The sequence below is a fragment of the Babylonia areolata genome, chromosome 24 (assembly GCF_041734735.1).
Source record: "Babylonia areolata isolate BAREFJ2019XMU chromosome 24, ASM4173473v1, whole genome shotgun sequence".
Lineage (NCBI taxonomy): Eukaryota > Metazoa > Mollusca > Gastropoda > Neogastropoda > Buccinidae > Babylonia > Babylonia areolata.
The window spans coordinates 49,591,724-49,612,014 of NC_134899.1; the positions used below are offsets into that span (position 1 = coordinate 49,591,724).

General features: G+C 43.0%; 2 protein-coding genes across 2 annotated transcripts in view; one reads left to right on the plus strand and one right to left on the minus strand.

Moving 5' to 3' along the window:
• Positions 1-8,600, plus strand: part of LOC143298537 (uncharacterized) — a 47,961-nt gene extending 39,361 nt beyond the window's left edge. The window contains exon 20 of the mRNA XM_076611399.1: positions 1,257-8,600. Coding sequence (XP_076467514.1) covers positions 1,257-1,373 — 117 coding nt within the window. The 3' untranslated portion in view covers positions 1,374-8,600. The remainder of the gene's footprint in view (positions 1-1,256) is intronic.
• Positions 8,601-9,499: 899 nt separating this feature from the next.
• The window catches only part of LOC143299242 (E3 ubiquitin-protein ligase HERC2-like), a 176,496-nt gene continuing 165,704 nt past the window's right edge, over positions 9,500-20,291 (minus strand). Inside the window, 7 exon segments of the mRNA XM_076612452.1 lie at positions 9,500-12,636; positions 13,475-13,687; positions 14,213-14,318; positions 15,277-15,439; positions 16,450-16,584; positions 17,599-17,793; positions 19,437-19,578. Of these exon segments, the coding sequence (XP_076468567.1) occupies positions 12,358-12,636; positions 13,475-13,687; positions 14,213-14,318; positions 15,277-15,439; positions 16,450-16,584; positions 17,599-17,793; positions 19,437-19,578 (1,233 nt within the window). The 3' untranslated portion in view covers positions 9,500-12,357.

Below are 20,291 nucleotides of genomic sequence, written 5' to 3' on the forward strand. Positions count from 1 at the left end.
GTGTGTATGGTCATGAGTGGTGATGACAGGTGATGACAGGTGAGGTGTGTGTGGTCATGAGTGGTGATGACAGGTGATGACAGGTGAGGTGTGTGTGGTCATGAGTGGTGATGACAGGTGAGGTGTGTATGGTCATGAGTGGTGATGACAGGTGATGACAGGTGAGGTGTGTGTGGTCATGACTGGTGATGACAGGTGATGACAGGTGAGGTGTGTGTGGTCATGAGTGGTGATGACAGGTGATGACAGGTGAGGTGTGTGTGGTCATGACTGGTGATGACAGGTGATGACAGGTGAGGTGTGTGGTCATGACTGGTGATGACAGGTGATGACAGGTGAGGTGTGTGGTCTTGACTGGTGATGACAGGTGAGGTGTTTGCAGTCATGACTGGTGATGACAGGTGATGACAGGTGAGGTGTTTGCAGTCATGACTGGTGATGACAGGTGAGGTGTTTGCAGTCATGACAGGTGATGACAGGTGATGACTGGTGATGACAGGTGAGGTGTGTGCAGTCATGACAGGTGATGACAGGTGAGGTGTGTGGTCATGACTGGTGATGACAGGTGATGACAGGTGAGGTGTGTGGTCATGACTGGTGATGACTGGTGATGACAGGTGAGGTGTGTGGTCATGACTGGTGATGACAGGTGAGGTGTGTGGTTATGACAGGTGATGACAGGTGAGGTGTGTGGTCATGACTGGTGATGACAGGTGATGACAGGTGAGGTGTGTGGTCATGACTGGTGATGACTGGTGATGACAGGTGAGGTGTGTGGTCATGACTGGTGATGACAGGTGATGACAGGTGAGGTGTGTGGTCATGACTGGTGATGACAGGTGAGGTGTGTGTGGTCATGACTGGTGATGACTGGTGATGACAGGTGAGGTGTGTGGTCATGACAGGTGATGACAGGTGATGACAGGTGAGGTGTGTGGTCATGACTGGTGATGACAGGTGAGGTGTGTGCAGTCATGACTGGTGATGACAGGTGATGACAGGTGAGGTGTGTGGTCATGACTGGTGATGACAGGTGAGGTGTGTGGTCATGACAGGTGATGACAGGTGAGGTGTGTGGTCATGACTGGTGATGACAGGTGATGACAGGTGAGGTGTGTGGTCATGACTGGTGATGACAGGTGATGACAGGTGATGACAGGTGAGGTGTGTGGTCATGACTGGTGATGACAGGTGAGGTGTGTGCAGTGATGACAGGTGATGGCAGGCGATGACAGGAGAGAGGCGTGTGCTTTCAGGTGGACACGACCCTGCAGAGCATGATGATGGAGAGCTCCATCGACTACTCCAGCAAGTTCGAGAAGCTGGCCGAGCACCTGGACGACAACACGGACGCCTCTCAGCCCCACCTATGAGCTGGGGACTCATCAGACACTTCTCTCTCAAAGCAGGCAGCAGAAAAGTGGACAGCATCTTGTACAGTTCTCTTCACTCTGGAGTTTAGTTGGCCACAAGGAGGACTGGTGTGTGTGCCTCTCTCTTCCCGCCCCCCACTCCCCGCAAGCTTTTCGTTTTCTTGAATGTATGACGAGAGTGATAAAGAAACTGAAAGGCAGAAAAGGAAATGACTTGTTAGTGTTTGTCCCCTTACCGGTGACGTTTGACATGCTTTGAGGGGTGAGGTTTGACATGCTTTGAGGGGTGAGGTTTGACATGCTTTGAGGGGTGATGGTGTCGATGGGGAAGAGCTGTGCTGAGGAGGACTGAGATGATAGGTTGTCACCTTGCGTCTGTGAGATGGAGTGTTATGTTGTGTTAGTGAGAAGTGGGGGTATTGCATTGTGTTTGTGAGATAGATGTTGGGGTGTTGTGTTTGTTAGATGTTGGGGTGTTGTGTTTGTGAGATGTTGGAGTATCCCATTGTGTTTGTGAGATGTTGGAGTTTTGTGTTTGTGAGATATTGGGGAGTTGTGTTTGTGAGGTATTGGGGAGTTGTGTTTGTGAGGTATTGGAGTGTTGTGTTTGTGAGACGTTGGGGTGTTGTGTTTGTGAGATGTTGGGGTGTTGTGTTTGTGAGATATTGGAGTGTTGTGTTTGTGAGATATTGGGGTGTTGTGTTTGTGAGATATTGGGGAGTTGTGTTTGTGAGGTATTGGGGAGTTGTGTTTGTGAGGTATTGGAGTGTTGTGTTTGTGAGACGTTGGGGTGTTGTGTTTGTGAGATGTTGGGGTGTTATGTTCGTGAGATATTGGAGTGTTGTGTTTGTGAGATGTTGGGGTGTTGTGTTTGTGAGATTGTCACACTGCCGCATTCACTCAACTCAAGCTCACACGACAGATAGACTTGCACACAACGTTCACATTCTGACTTCACTCTTACCCCCGGATAAACAACATAACAATAACTCCTTTCTGATTATTAATACTTCAAAGAAAAATAAACAATTATGTTCACATTTTCCCTTCAGGGATAAATCATATGAAAAGTTCAATCTAGGAAAGCACAATACTTTATATTCTCCCTTACACTTCCCGTTAAAGCTTTTAAATCATGATGATAATTTTTATTGGTTTCTTTTCACGACTGTGTTGTCAGTTGGTGCTTCCCAAACATCTTTCGGTGGGTGATTTTTCAGCCAAACACCTTCGTCCGAAAACAGTCCAGGCGCTGAGGATCCTGAAACATCCTCAGAACCAAACTAGTTAAATCGAACAACTAGTAAAAATAGTACTAACATGACTTGGGTCACAATTCTCATTTTACTGAACCAGTGTTCAGAAACGTAAATGAAAATAAAACAACATTGAAATTCACAAAATTTAGATTAAATGATGTCACCGAATTTCTCATTACCAAACTCGAAATTACTGACTCACCCGTACTTCAAAATCAGCTTCCCTGAACCTTCACAGTTCAACAAGGCTACGTCGCACATTCTCTCTCAGAATGGTAACTGACTGTTCTATGACTCTCAGACCCCAAGGTCTGTTTTTTCCCAGGTCACTCCTGTGACCCGTTCAGCTGTGTGCAGAGAGGGAAGTGGCAAGAATTTTGGTGCACTTCACAACACAGCAACTCGTGAACACATATTCACATCAGCGCCTAAAGACACATGCATCACGAGCTTTTCTCCAAATATCAAGTTCAAATTAATACAGTGACACAGCCACACCATACAGGAAATCTGACCTTTACAATAAGTACATTATGACAACCAACTTGGTATCATGACAGAGATATTGGGGTGTAGTGTTTGTGAGATGTTGGGGTGTTGTGTTTGTGAGATGTTGGGGTGTTGTGTTTGTGAGATGTTGGGGAGTTGTGTTTGTGAGATGTTGGGGTATCCCATTGCGTTTGTGAGATGTTGGGGTATCCCGTTGCGTCTGCGAGAAGTAGGAGTATTACAATGTGTATGTGAGAAGTAGGGGTATTACATTGTGTATGTAAGAAGTAGGAGTATTAATTGTGTATGTAAGAAGTAGGAGTATTACATTGTGTTTGTGATTTAAGGTTATCGCATTGTGTATGTGAGAAGTAGGGGTATTACATTGTGTATGTAAGAAGTAGGAGTATTACATTGCGTATGTAAGAAGTAGGGGTATTGCATTGTGTTTGTGATTTAAGGTTATCGCATTGTGTATGTGAGAAGTAGGAGTATTACATTGTGTATGTAAGAAGTAGGTGTATTACATTGTGTATGTGAGAAGTAGGTGTATTACATTGTGTATGTGAGAAGTAGGGGTATTGCATTGTGTTTGTAAGAAGTAGGGGTATTGCATTGTGTATGTGAGAAGTAGGAGTATTACATTGTGTTTGTAGAATTAGGGTTATCGCATTGTGTATGTGAGAAGTAGGAGTATTGCATTGTGTTTGTAGATTTAGGTTATCGCATTGTGTATGTGAGAAGTAGGAGTATTACATTGTGTTTGTAAGAAGTAGGGGTATTGCATTGTGTATGTGAGAAGTAGGAGTATTACATTGTGTTTGTGAGATGTTGGGGTACCCCATTGTGTATGTGAGAAGTAGGAGTATTACATTGTGTTTGTGAGATGTTGGGGTACCCCATTGTGTATGTGAGAAGTAGGAGTATTGCATTGTATGTGAGAAGTAGGAGTATTACATTGTGTATATCCCTGTGGTGACAATCCATCTTTACACTTTACCAGCCATATGTATACGCATGGATGCATGCATGTGTGAGTGTGTTTGTGTGTGTGTGCAGATGTGTGTAGCATGTATACCCTGAATACCAAAGGATAACAGAACGCTGGTCAAATAAAAACATGCTTGTTTTTTCCCCCAACCTGTATTTGTGGAACATTGCAACAAAACATGTCCCCTTGTAAAGAGAACACTGGTCAACTTATCAACGTTTTGTCTGTTTCACTCACGTACTCATGTAGGTATTTTGAAGAGAGATGAAACATGGAGTGTGTTCCAAGTCCCACTGTGAGCGTGTATGTATCCCATGGACTGGTCGGTGGACCTACCAAGGCAGCATTCTCTGATGACTGTGACTGTTTGCTTCGAGGAATGGTTGGTGGACTAGGACTGCGAGGAGAGCAGGAAAGACACAGCGGTCTGCCTTGAATACTGGATGAAAATGTGGTTATTTTGGCGACAACTTTGTTGTGGATATTTGTAATTCATCTTGCACTGTTTTTGGTTCATGTTGTTCATTCACAAGCTTTTTTTTTTTCTCTGGCAGGAATTATTGTCTCTGTCGGTTGAAGCTGTTTGTCCAAAAATATGAAAAACATGATAAACTGTTTGATTAGCATACTGTGACGTTGTTGTTATTAGACATGTATTTTGTCCGGCTGGTAGCTAAGGAGTGAAGTTTCCTTGCTTGAAGCAGTAGAGGTTAGCTCTTTGAAAGGCATTGATTGATGCAGGAAGACATTTGCAGTGACTGTCCCAAAGCCCCACCCCCTGCTTAGCCCCGCCCCCACCCGGTGCTTAGCTCCGCCCCCACCTGGTGCTTAGTCCCCGCCCCTGTGGAGATGGTGGGGATTCTTTCTGGAAATTCTGTGCCAGAAATTTCCTCTTTTCTGTTGCTGTCTTTATTTCTAGCTTTTTCCTTTTCTGTCTGTCAGATTCTGTTTATATTTCTCTACCTTGCTGCTCCATTCACCTATATTTTTTTCAAGAAAGCCTTGACATTTTTTTTTTTACTTGAAAATTGTGCGATCTTACTATGTTATATTCTTTTTTTTTTTTTTTTTTTTTGCACAGTGGCTGTGTGAGATGCTTGATGGCCTTTTGTTTTATATGCCTGTTATGTATGATTTTGTGTAATCATGTTTGCATTTCAGGTTGTTGTTTTTTTAAACCCTCTGATGAAAAATTGATGGAATGGCCAATGTCTGAGGCATGTCAAGGTTGATGTGCATGAATGACTGTCCTTCTGCCCAGTTTTCTTTTCCTTTTTTTTGTCTCCAGATTCTACCGGGTCAATAGTTACAGTTCAACAGCCCTGGTATGGCCCTGTGTGGTCACCATGGCTTTGAGCAGCAAAGAAACGCAGTGACTTCATTCAGGATGGTGATGAGTTGTATGTTTTTAGGTGTCAGTACAACTCAAAAAAAGGCTGCTGTATAGTGTATACCCAGTGCTTCTGTAGGCTTGTCACCGAGACTCCGGCTTTGTGTTATGGGTTCAGCTTTGTGCCTGGATGATACTTTTTTTTTTTTTTTTTTTTCCGGTTTATGTTCCTCACTGTGATGTGTTTTAAATCATTCAGATATCCAGAGGACAGGATCGATAAAGGTTGTTGTAATAATGACATGGTTTGTACAACTGGTTGGCTGTGGCTCAGCCATCACCGATGTTGATGAAGAGTGTTTCCCCTCTCTGTGTCCATGTCTGCAAGTCCCTCCAAGTGGAGTTATGACATCAGAGGATTCTTTCTGACACTGTCTTGATTGGCAAGCTTGGAAAGCTGGGTGCATACACACGTATACATGCACATACATGCACACACACATACAGATATGTATACATGCACACACACACATACATACATGCATGCACACACAACACACACACACACACACACACACACAAACACACGATATCTGGATTCATGAAGTATTATAAAATAATACAGACTAAAACCAACCCCTCTGTCTTGCCCCTAGTACCTTCGCTGTGTCATTTCACAACCAGTGAAAACACATCAAGACACAAGAATGATGATGGAGTTTGAGATAACACAGGAACCGGTTATCCCTTGGGCTATGTCCCCCTGCTGTGTCATTTCTGTGTCATTACACAACACGTGTGTTGCATCCTCACTAACACATGGATGGGGGTACTTCCATGCGTTACGGATTTCCGTCTCAGCTTGTTGGCCATTGAAGTACTTTTGTTTTATTATGGCATACTCAGTTCTGTGGCTGTGTAGGACCTGCAGTGTACAGCTGCCTTCATTGTGGAGACTGTGGTGTCCATCTAATGAATGAGAAGATTTTTGGTTTGAAGACAAACATCTCAGTCTGCCATCTTTTTTCAGCATAAGGTCTTTCACTTTGTGTTTCTGGCACCATTAACTTTTCAATCAATGAAATAGAAGTTTGAAAAGTTAATGGTGCCAGAAACAAGTAGAATGAATGACTTCTGAAGGATGTTTTGTTAATGTAATATTTATTTGAAAGTCTTAAGCAGTATTTTGATTACAAATAATGAAAAGCCTAAAATGAAGGCTTCATATTGAAGGAGATGGTAGTAAACAGTGGTTGAAGGCCATGCCAGTGGTTATAGGCCAAGTGTTTGTCAGGGTCAGGGGAGATAGACCCCTCAGCAAGCAGGGCGTGACGTTGCCCTGTGACCCAGCCCCCCAGCCCCTTCCCAGTCTTTGTGCCCCTGGACCCTGACCTGGAAAACTGACCAGTGTTGAATGAATTACCCCCACCCATTTCCCCACAGAAAGGGAGCATGGTGGGGGGTAAAAACAGTCAAAAGCCCACTGGTGTATACGCAGTATGGTTCCATGTTACATACACGAGTGAACGTGGTAGCCACAGTCTGCACAAATGAAGACGACGACTCACACACGTGAACATGTGGATGCATGTCCTGAACCCTACAGTATTGACTTCTGTACAACCAGTATGAGATTAGTACATGTTCTGTTTGGTAGAAAGTTGGTCAGCAACTTTTTTGTTTGGTGGAAAGTTTTTACGTGATGTGCTCTGCTAACACATTCTGTTGTTTCGTGCCCCCAGGATTTGGGACATTTTGTTTTCTGTGTTTGGATGATGATGAATGCTGGGGGTGATGAAGGTGTTGCCATGGGGGCTCCATGTAGATTTGGGACTCCCTGACAAAGCTGTACTCTTATATCCTGGTGTCGTCCAGGCTGAGGGATGCAGACACCAGCAGTGTTGGCCAGGAAACTGGAACAAATGTGAAGTGGATGATCTTGGACGATGTAGTCCCAGTCTTCCCATGTTTGCTTACAGCACACTGAAACCTGAATGGGAGCGGGCCACACTCTGATGGTGCTCGAACCTGCATCCTCCAGGTCCACAATGCTAACCACTTTGCCACAGCGGTTGATCTTGTTCCATGTTCACAAGAACCATTGGTGTGCTTAGCAAGGAGCAGCTGTCTTATTGTTGAAATGAAACGACCCCCTTTGTTTGCAACTTGTTCTGTTGGCTCTTTGTAGCACACAACAGTGCAGAAATCTGTGATGAAACCATGTTGGAACACAGTGGAAAACAGAATAATCCATTGTGGAGCAGTGTACATAGAATGCTACTTGTCTGAAAAATGTAGAACTTTTGAATTATGAACTTTTAAGTTGTTTTAGAACTTTTCAGTTTGGGGTTAACGTTTAATTTCACTTCTTTTACCATTGAAAGTTGTAGGGTGCAAAGAATACTAGTATTGGAACAGCGTGATCAGTCTTGCATCCCTCAAGCATAGGAAAAGTTGGACTTTGGGGTGGAAGTTGAGAAAAAAATCCCCCCTTTTTTTTTCCTCTACATTCACATTATTGTTATTATTATTATTATTATATTTACTATTTTAAATCTCAGTTTTTTACTCCCTGTGGGATTTCAAACAGGAAACATTTTCTCAGGTTAACTTGGGGCAGTGAGCTTAGGGAGCGAAACAGACTGGAGGCATGTCCTTTTGTTGTGTTCTTGTACATCTCTGTGTTACAGTGACCACTAAGTGGTAAGACTACAACAGTCTGCTGTGCACGCCTGCCTTGTCAGTGCTGGTATGTTTCTTCGGGGTGTCCTGCAGTGAAGAAATGTCTGGTGATGGTGTCAGTGAAACAGACAAGAAAGATATCTCGTGAACAACAGCAGGAATATACTCAGTTGACTGCAACAGGAGAGAGATGCTAAAAGTCGAGATGCTCGGTGGTAAAGGGTTGTGAAGAGGGAGATGCTGCTATGATTTGATGAGTGAACAACACAGCTTGCTCCATTGAGTTTCCTCTGCAAGTCTACGCAAGGTTTGGTTCGCTCCCATTGCATGCAGAAGTCAGCCATTCGGTATTGTTCATTTTGATAGTATTTATAATTTATTTGTACACACACAAAAAAAGTGTGACAGGTTCCTCACCTGTAAATTGTGCTCACTTTTTTCCCCCCACTCATTCAATAAACTGGCAGCAAAGAGATCATGACTTGATACTGTGAGTGTGCCTGTGTTGGTGTTTTGTGTGTGTGTGCCTGTGTTGGTGTTTTGTGTGTGTGTGCCTGTGTTGGTGTTTTGTTTGTGTGCCTGTGTTGGTGTTTTGTTTGTGTGCCTTTGTTGGTATTTTGTTTGTGTGCCTGTGTTGGTGTTTTGTTTGTGTGCCTTTGTTGGTACTTTGTCAGAGCAGTGTCATACAATTCTTTCTATTTTTGTGGAGCGGAATGCTTTATGACAATTAAAGTGCTGTGCATTGCTCATTTGCTTTGATGTTCTGTTTTTGTCTGCTTTCCTATGCTCAGACTCAGTAATTCACATCAGTAATAAAGAAACCTTGCCATTGGCAAGGTTAACTTCATGAAAATAGTATTTGGAATTATTAACTTTTTCTAATGCATGTGCAGTTTGGGTTCCTGCATTTTTATGTGCATACACAGAGCCATCTATGTAATGATCCAAAAGTTTATATGTTGTGTACATTGTAAAGTATGAACGGTTCAATGTATTGGTAATCAAAAGAATTCCTGAAGTTATCAGGAGCAGTGTTTTCACATTTTCAATCTGAGGAACTCTTGATGTTTCAAGTGATCTACCTCTGTTTAGTGAATTTGTGACAATCGTCCGCAGTCTCGCCACATAATTTTTTTGTTCTTCTGGATTTTTCTTTTCTTTTTCCTGCAGTTATTTTCACAGCTTTGTACTGGGATATCTGTAAATGTAAGCACTTAAACAAAAATATAGTGTAATAAGTATTAAAGCACGCACACACACACGCACACATGCACATACACATAAACACACACACACACTCACAGACATGTACACACACAGACACACACACACAAACATACATGCGCACACATGCAAACACACACACACAGGCAGATAGTATTTCACAAAATGTAATACCACACAACAGCCCCATCAGTGATCACACCGCCACTTGCTCCCAGAGCAAACCTCATCAATAAAGTTCACAGGTACAGTAGTGAGCATTTTACTTTTAGTATGTTGTTTTGTTTTGTTTTGTTTCTGTGTCCGCACACGACCAAGTCAATTTATCACTGTCGATATCTCTTGAAGATCTGTCTTTTGCAAGCAGATGGGCTGAATGTCATAAGCGCAATCAAAAAACTCAGTAATTTGCAAACAACGCAAACAAAAAAGCACTTTAAAACCTTCTGTCTGGGCAACAAACAAAAAGTATCGGAAAACAAGCCTCTTGTGATCACAGATACCCAATGCTGAATGTTTCAAGCCAACAACCGACATTGTACCCAAGAGATATGTAAAGCTTTGCTAAATAACCACAGAACACACAGCTTTAAAATCATAATCCAGCCACAGAATAATAATGACAACAAAACAATGCAAAACAATGAGTCAACTCTTCATAAATAGTACAAGTGACTTGGCGCCAACATAATGTTGAAGATGCACAATCACGGGACATGAATACATTTATCTTGAATGCACACGCACATGATAAACAATCACCTGGCAATACCAACACACTGAATAGTCACACTATATCTGATTGTCTCTCAGACCATACGCATGAAAACACACACACTACACATATACCGTTCACATACAATGGCCACGTGAGGCACTCCCAATGTCAAAATGGATGATTGTAAAACTTAATAATTAAAAACTAAGCTGTGTTTTCCCTCCAGTTTCAAAACCAAACATTCCTAATTTCCTAGTGGCATTTTATATCATGCTCGTGTCAATAAAACTGGTTGATTCCTCTCATCACATGGGAGTTGTGTGAAGGTCTGCAAACACTGGCATACTTGTGCAAAAAAACAACAACAAAAAACAACAACAAAAAAGCACAACTCAAAACTGAACTAAAAATTTGTAACGAGCGTCTATGCCTTGCCTTTCTTGCCCTCACCACATAGTGGTTTTATTAATGGCATGAGTGCCATGAAGGGTTTCTTCATAGTACAGGGGTGATGTGGTCGAGGTTTTGCAGCCAGGAGGTTGAAGCGTGGATGACACGGCCCTGATGCTGACAGACACCAATATTCAGCTGCCAGGATGAAGCTGCACTATGGAGCCACCACTCCCTCTTCTCTCTCAATTTCCCCTTTTTATTTCTTAAAAATTTCCTGTCTTCCCCGTTCTGTTTTCTGAGGTAAAGTGATGACTATCTACTTTCTCTGAGTCCAGGATCCAAGTACTAACTTAACACACACAGCTAAGCTGTGAATTGTGTTAAAACATCTAGTCCTTTGAAAGGCTTAGGGATAACAAACACTTTCATGTCTTTGAATAGTTTAGGCCTTGAGTGATGGCAATATCTGTACATGTTAAAACATCAGTCTGCTCATGACAAACATTCCATTTGCTGCTTTGTTCTTTTTTCACACACATCACTATGTTCAAAGTAAGGAATTTATTTAGCCATAGTTGTGCCCTCCCTTCAAATCTGTGTTAACTACCACAAGATCAAATCACGGTGTAATATGACAATAAAATCACATTAGCTCATATATATACATGTATATTATTATTAACCATCTGGGGAATTAACGTTCAGATGGAAATGAAAGTGAGATTCACACAGCTCTCATTCAATGAATGTAGGAGTAATGGAACACCAGATTCAAAAGTGGTGTATGTACTGATGTTCGAGGATGACAGGTTCACACAATGACTGGGTGGTGATGCAGATGATGATAGCATGGTATTCCCTGACTGTGCATTCTCAAAATAAAAGATGTAAAACTTCTTGCAGGGGATCTTGGAGGGAAAAACACTTATGGCTGTATTCACAATCAATGATTCTTTTTGCACTCGCTTGTCTGCTACACGTGCAGAGACGGTCTAGTTCTCGTTTAACAAGAAATGTACAAGAAAGTATAATTTTACAAAACCTATTGAATTACTTTTAGTACCATGACAGTACATGTCATATCATTCTCTCCAAAACCACTTCCTAGTTGGGGAATTTTTTTTTTTAATATGGGACCTATTGTGTAAAACACCATCACAATTAAAAAAAAATAACGATCTGCTGAACAATAAAGCAAAGTCAGAAGAAGAAAAACATCACAAGAAACAATATACTTCACATCATCTACCTGGTTAATGTCGGTCATTTTTATTCTGCGCTATCTACATGGCTAGTGTCAGTACTGTGTCTGCATTATCTACAAACTTAGAAGTCCACCATAGAAAACTTTTGTCCTCTATCGAAGCTGCTGTCTACTTCAAATATTTCACCCTCCTCCCGTCCCCAGTTCTGCAGTTTTTAAATCCTCCCATGCAAGTAACATTGACAGTTCTTTCAATAGATCACAAAAAAAAAATCCTTTATTTTTTTATTTTTCCAATTTTTTTTGGTCTTTTTTTCAGACATGGCAAAAATCTGTTCTTATATATCTTAAATATCGTCTGTAGTGTCTACTGTCTGTCCATCTTTGGGAATGTTTGCAGGATGTACACATGGGGGACACTGGAACGAACATGACGGTGATGTGTGACCTCATCAGACATGGCAAGTCTCTGGGCTGCTTCCTTATTTACACTGCAGGCAACCCACTGTGTCCACTGTCCCCTGATCCAACGCCCATGACAGGTCGCTGACCCAACACACCCTGACTGACCACGAGCAGCAAACCACACCCCATGCACCCTCTACCCTTTGACCCCAACTCCGTCGGAGTCAATGCTCTCTCCCTCAGACTCCATGCATCCCATGTCCATCATCCCCTGCGCACACAACACGCCCTAACTTCCGTCCGAGTCGACGATCTCTCCCTCAGACTCCATGAAGCCCATGTCCAGGTCAGAATCCTCGCTGGCCTCGGGTGTGTCGTCGTCGAGGCCATCAGTGGTGAGAGCCACGCGGGCATAGTCGTCGGTGTCGATGGACTTGCAGAAGTGGATGGCGTACTTCAGCTTCTCCTTAAGCACCAGCTTGTCGGAGTAGCGAGGCATCTTCAGCAGGAAGAAGCAGGTGTAGCTCTCCGGGAGGAAGTGGTCCGGCGGGTTGTACTTGTCCAGGACCTGTGGGAGGGGACAAATCACACAGGGGTTACAACAGCATTTCTTCACCAAGTAAAAAACATATTTGGGGGGGGGGGGGAGTTGGGGGGCATGGGTGGTATTTGTCTAGAGTCTCAGGGAAGAACACATTGATTAGAACAACATTTCTTCGCCAAATGAAAAAGTATCGGGGGGTGGGGTGGGGTGGGGAAGGGGGGGTGTATTTAGGGTCTGAGGGAAGAACATATGGATTAGAACAACATTTCTTCGCCAAATGAAAAAGTATTGGGTATCGGGGGGGGGGGGAGGGGGGGGGGGGGGGGGGGGGGGGTTATTTGTGTAGGGTCTGAGGGAAGAACACATGGATTAGAACATTTCTTCGCCAAATGAAAAAGTATTGGGTAGGGGTGGGGGGTGGGGGGGTGGCAGGGTATTTCTGTAGGGTCTGAGGGAAGAACACGGAGGTTAGAACTGTCTTCAAATAAAAAAAAAAAAGTACTGGAGGGGTTTAAGGGTCTGGAATCATGGGAACAAGCAAAACAAAATGCAAATTCTATCATTTGTCATTCACCCAACCACAATAATCATCTCAAAGCTTACATAGTAACTGTTTGCAAAAAAGAATGACTGCTCAAGGCTGAAGAAAGGGAACAGTACTGACTGGCTAAACAGACGACAGGCCTGGCGTCTTAGAACTACGTTAGGCACAAAATTTGGCCAACAGAGCAAACCCACAGGGCAAGTTTGCACCAATTTGACATGGGGCAGTATATCTAACCAAACAGCCAGTAACCCAAACTCCCCCCTGTCACTATCTGAAGTTACAACAACAAAAGTGAACACACTACAAAACAATCACCTGCAGCACAAAGTCGCGGCCCCGGAAGTCGGCGATGGTGCGGGGGAGGCGGGTTCGACCCCACACGAAGCGCAGGAAGAGGGACCGCTCGGCCGTGCTGAACTCGTCCATCACCTCCCAGAACCACTGGACCAGTGGCGCCGTGGCCTCAATGCCCTTGTAGGTGGCCACTGACTTGAGCAGCGTCAGGGGGATGTCAGGGCTGCCGCACACCTGCAGGAGGGTGGGGGTGGGGGTGGGGGCAGTTAAGGTTAAAGGTTCCACAGTCTTTCATGGCCGTCTTGGTTGTGAGTTCATATCCGTATGTTAAAAGGTTAATGGCTGAAGGTTTCATAACCTTTCATTGCCTTCGGGGCAGTGAATTCTTATCCAGTGTCCAGGTCTTGTCATAGTGAAGGCAGGGACCATTGCCCTCCTTCCTTTCACTTGTAAACACATCTTGCACATACACACATTACACACACACAAGCACACACACACCTACCTCTTGTATGTACATACATAATCACACAAACACTTCCTTCACATGTACATGTATATATAATCACCAACAAACATCTCTCAAATGGATTCACACAATTACACACAAGTATCTCTCATATACACACAATAATCTCACACACACAGTTTTCCACATGTACATCCACAAACACACACATGCACATACACACCCAGAGTTTCAGCCCCCCCTCTCCCCCAAGTTTCACACACACACACACACACACACACAAAGCATACCATGGTTTCCAGCTCCAGCCCGGTGAAGAGGGAGAGAAGGGGAACAGGGATGACACGAGACATGCCCTCCCTCACCCAGCGCACCTGCTGGTCAAACTCGTGCAGCCTGCAACACACACACACACAGTGCCAGACCCGGCCTTCTTCATCCCAATGTTAACCAGGCCTTTCACAGCCGTCCGGGCAGGGACTCTGATACTCTCTGTGTCAAGGACTTGGTGCAGAAGGCGTGGTCCAATCCCCTCCTTCCGCTGTTTTAACTCACTCCGAATGAATAGTTCTCTCCCTTGCTTTTTCCCTACAGACGATTCGTTTGTTCCGGTTAGGAAAAAACAAAACAATGTAGAATGGACAGGAACACCATTTGCAGAGACCCAGGATTTGGATTTGTATTTCATTTTATCACAACAGATTTCTCTGTGTGAAATTCGGGCTGCTCTTCCCAGGGACAGCGCATCGCTACACTACAGCACCACCCATTTAAAAATTTTTTTTCCTGCGTGCAGTTTTATTTGTTTTTTTCCTATTGAAGTGGATTTTTCTACAGAATTTTGCCAGGAACAACCCTTTTGCTGATGTGGGTTCTTTTACGTGCGCTAAGTGCATGCTGCACACGGGACCTTGGTTTATCCTCTCATCCGAATGACTAGCATCCAGACCACCACTCAAGGTCTAGTGGAGGGGGAGAAAATATCAGCGGCTGAGCCGTGATTCAAACCAGCGCGCTCAGATTCTCTCGCTTCCTTGGCGGACGCATTACCTCTGGGCCATCACTCCAGATTTGATACACAACCGACAGACCTGGAGGAAGCTGGTGAACAACTTTTGAGTGTGGCAACCTACTTACTCTTAAAAGACTTAAGGGAGAGGAAGATGAGAAAGAAGACGACGAAGAAGAAGTAGAAAAAGAAGTAGAAGAAGAAGAAGAATATGAAGAAGCAGAAGACAAGGAGGTAGAAGATGAAGAAGTAGAATAAGAAGACGACAAAGAAGAAGAAGACAAAGACGAAAACAAGAAGAACTGACCAGCCATATATGCAGACAATGACGCTGCCAGAACTCACCTGTAGTTGATGGCCGTTTTGATGTAGTCGCCGCGGTTGTCAGGATTGATGCGGGCATGCTTGTGACTGAGGTGGACCTCCAAACCTGTGGCACTGGGCACGCTGAAGGGCATGTCGGCCACCCTCAGGGCATCCTCGTCCATCTCCTTGATGCAGATCAACCCTGAAACATCACAACACCTCATGCCTAGACACGTCTACAGCACTGGGATCCCAGGCTTTCTTCAAACATGGATAATGTTAATTTACAAAGCGTTTTCTTGGTAACTGGATAATACTATGAATGTTCACAGCTAAACAAGAGAATAACGCTTAAAGCCTTGTGCTTGAGCATTGCTCTGGCATCAAAGCTTGTCTCATTAAAACAGTTTTCACGTTCCTACACATGCATGAATCATAATGAAAGGGAGCTAACTTCTACAGCATTCTGGATGTGTCTACACATAATTTGGAGGGAAAACAGTGTATTTTCTGCGTTTCTTCTGCATCAGTATGGCAGGGAGGCCTGCTGTGGCTGTAAACTCCCCAGGGTTGAATGGGTCTAGTGCCCCCGAAAACGGAGTATGGCTGCCAACATGACGGGGTAAAAACGGTCATGCGCATAAAAGCCCACCCGTGTATGTGCGAGTGAGCATGGGAGTTGCAGCCCACGAACGAAGAAGAAGAAGAAAAAAAGAAGAAGAATGGGTCTAGCCTTTATGTCTCGTGTATGATTCCTGATGATTAAAAAACAGCAAGAATGAATACCACATACCAACATTTGGCATGTGTGGAAAGAATTGTTTTTCTTTCATGATTAATCCAAATTCTGCGTCAATAGACAATGTATCTCCAAAGCAAATTAATTAGCTACCTCAGACATGCATACATATACATGAACTACAAACAGCGTTATAACGCAGACTTACTTTGTTAACACAAGTGAGAATAAAAAACCAAAAAAACCCCAAAACACCACCACAAAGACTTTTGAAGAAATGTTTTCTTCAAGCTTACTGATGGTATCCGCATGCAAAAACAACAAAAAACACACACACAAAAACCCAAACAACAACAACACCCTCCCCCCAAAAAACAAACAAACAAAACCAGACCCAATGAAATCCTGCGGAAACAGTTCTTGAAATTCCCCTCACTGAGCCCTGAAGGTAATATTCTAGACCCTGCCCCCACCTGGCACAAAGTCCTTGTCCATCTCGGTCAGGTCGGATATGGAGAGGGGCATGCCAGCCAGCTGTTTCCAGGTAGGCTCTGCAATGCTCAGGCTGAGAGGACTGCCACTGCGGATAGCAATGCCCATCAGTATGCCTGAAAAATGATCATACATCACAATCACAATCAAAATTAAATCTAACAATGCCCCTGAAAACAGAGTATGGCTACCTATATGGTGGGGTAAAAACAGTTGTACATGTAAAAGCCCACTTGTGAGCATACGAGTGAACATGGGAGTTGCAGCCCACAAACGAATAAGAAGAAATCTAAAAAAAAAAAAAAAAAATCTTTTTATTTCACAAAGATAAATTCATAGTCAAGCCAATCAGTAAACACACACTGACATCAGAATCAAGTAAAAAACATTCTTAAAAAATATCAAATAGAGAAAATCATTACCCATTAGAATGCCTGAAAATGTGTGCACATTAGAATCAGTTTTTTTCATCTCACACAGAGAAATTAATACTGAAGCCCATCAGTGTTCCTGAAAAATGGACATACCCCACAGTCAGAGAATCAAATTCAGGTGTGTGTTTTTTCTAAACCTCAGATGAAGAAATTAATAGCTATGCCATCAGAATGCCTGAAAAGCGGAAACACACCAGAATCAAAATCAATTCTTTTTTTTAATATTTAAAAAAAATCATATCTCAGAGAAATTAACTGCACTGGCACTATGCCTGAAAAACAGACACATACCACATTTTGAATCTGAGTTGAGATAATTATTTTTTATCAAAAAAAGGAGTTAATTTTACTGTTATAACTGACTTTTCCACGCATGTCAATGATGTTTCTATGCCTTGTTTGCCAAACCTTTGTTGTGTGTTTTGCAGCTAGCTTGCTATTGTCTTATACTGACTTCACCACAATATTAGTTCAAGATGTTGTGTAAGTGTAAATGCAAAATAGTGTGCATTCAGTCAGGCTTCAGGCTTTCTCTCTCACGCACACAAACATGTAAACACACATACACACCCCTCCTCCCAAACACACATACAGTAAAGTCAATTTTACTAGAAAAATTTTGCCAAGGACAACATTCTCGTTGCTGTGGGTTCTATTACGTGAAAACCCCAGCACAAAGCAGTTGGTGTGTCTCACCCAGGAAGCGGAACATGTTCTGGTGCAGTGGAGAGCACAGACTGGGGTTCAGCAGGAAGCAGTCCCGGTTGGCGCCGGACTCGTCACGGCCGTTGGGCGTCACAATGAGCAGGGGCAGTGAGCCGTTCTGCAGCTCATCGCACATCTCCGCGATGGACTCGCTGTAGCCACCCCCACAGTCGTCCACACTCTCCCCTGCTCACAAGAGGTTAAGTTTTCTTTTTTTCTTTTCCCCCTTGAAATCAATCATTTTAATTTCAAAAGCTGAAAATATGTTTATCCAGCACAATAAACGGATATGTTTTATTAAGATTCAAAGCACTGCATAATAATGAAGACAAAGATCTTATTATGAATTATTATGAATGCATCTTTCCTTACATACAAGAAGAAACAAAGACTTTAAAGACTTTAAAAATATCTTTCCTTACAAAGACCTTCAAAATACATTTCCTTAGAATTACATGAAAGTAGAAACATTTTACAATAAAGACAAGAGTTTTTCCATGGCAGTTTCTTTCACTTTCTCACACACAGATACTTCTCCATCATCCCCACCCACCCTGAGCCCCCCTCAACATACACACACTCTCTCTCTGTCTTTGCCTGTGTTAACTCTCTCCAGACAAAGGAATGCATGAGCATTCCTACATAAAATGTATTCGGTTTCAGAAGATGGAATGGAACAGCATTTTCAAGAAATAAAAATCCATCACGCGCTGTACATGTGATTTTGTGATCAGCCAAGCAGAGTGCGCTATTCTGGGTCACTCCACAATCGAATGGTATGATTGGCCAGCCTGCCATGTGTGGCCCGTCTCGCACACACACTGAAAAAGTCACTGACCGGTCGTCTGCTCGCGTGCCAGCCTGTTAGCAAAACGGGCTCTTCTCAAAATGTTGTGGAGCGAACAAGGCAGCGACGGCAATGTTTTAGTGTTGCCGAAGTACTTGAAATGCTACAAACTGAAGGGTCGGACACTGGAGAGGTGGATGATGATGAAGAAGAAAGTGAATTTAATGCAGAAAGCGAGCATGGTTATGGTGATTCGGGGTGAAAAATTGGCTTTATTTTCTACATATGGCAAAACTGTAAAAATAAGATGAGAAATTTGATTTTTTTTATATGTAATAGCTCAACACGTAATAAATCAGTTCTGAAAGTTTCATTTTCTCACTCTGTATTTTGTATTTTTTGTAATTTTTTTCCAAACCCTTACAAATGGGCCGTCTGTGGGGAGAAGCAAGGGAGAAAACTTGTCGTCCCGAGTGAGTTAAGAAATGCTTCATTCATTTGATTTGATATCAAAACCAAGCATGATAACGTCATTCAAAAGGCTTTGTTCAGTTACAGCGATTCAAAGGGGAAAAGTGAAAAAGGAATGGGTACGAATGAACGAACGTTTTATTCAGATAAGGCCAGAGCCCCTTACTGAAGGGGGGTTCATTCATAAATAATAACTAGAAAATGACATGACACAGTAAGTAGACAATTCAGATCAACCAAAAATTGTTAGCACAATATCAACCATATCACCCAAAATAGTCAACACAAATATTCAACAACATTCACGAGATAACTGTACGTAGTCTCTTCAATCCTTCACATATATATATGGCTAAGTTATGCAGAGTACATTCCTGTCTTGAAGACATGAGTAAATTGAACCTAAAATTAGACGGATCTCTATAATATTTCGGTTGAATAAGTTTTTGTCTAAGGTCACACAAAGCAGGGCAACATAACAAAAAATGCAATTCATCTTCTTTCCCCGAAAAGGAATGGGTAGTGGTAGTGTGTGTGTGTGTGTGTGTGTGTGTGTGTGTGTGTACCTTACCCACAAACTTGACCTTCCAGATCCGGTGTGGCAGCATCAGACTCTCCGGACCAAAGACGCTCATCTTCTGCGCCATCTGGCCAAACACTGACTTGATGCCATCCGGCCCTGCATAGCCTCCCTTGCTGCGTGACCTCTTCACCTGTCGGTCACCAGTCAGGGAAAATCCGATCATGCTATTTATAGCCCAGCTGACTGCAATGGGGCCATTCAGGGCTAATTACCCGTCACTTCTTAAAAACCAGTCACAGACATAGCAAAACAATGTTAAACGGTCAGTGAATATAACATTAACCCATTCAACCTGAGGGAGATTACAGCTTCAGCAGACTTCCCTGCCATGTCGAAAAACAAAGAAAATATACTGAAAATGAACAGGTTTTTTTTCTTCTCCAAAAATGATAGTGTAGACACAGCTGGAAATACAGTAGAAGATAGTTCTCTTATCTTGCTGTTTAAGCGTATAAAGGAACATGCACACCATTTTAATGAAACAAATTTTAATGCCAGAGCAGTGCTTGGGTACAGGGCTGAATGAGTTAAAAAGAACAATTCACACACATCTTGATCATTCCACGAAAAACTTGAAATGAAGTTGTAGACATTTGTTTCGTTCAAGGACTGGAAAACAGTGTCAGGATCTACATCCCAAAACACCGTCTTCATGGAGCTAGCTGTAAAATATTTGTGCCAGACATAATGCAGATCCCAGACAAGGGAAATAACCAACATCCTTACAGTGACACAAGCCAGAGCTTGGGCTTCGGATATATGCCGTCAAGACAGTGGCTGAAGGAGAGAGTGGGCTGGAGTTAGCAACCATTCAATTTCATTCAATAAAGGACCCTTATCCCT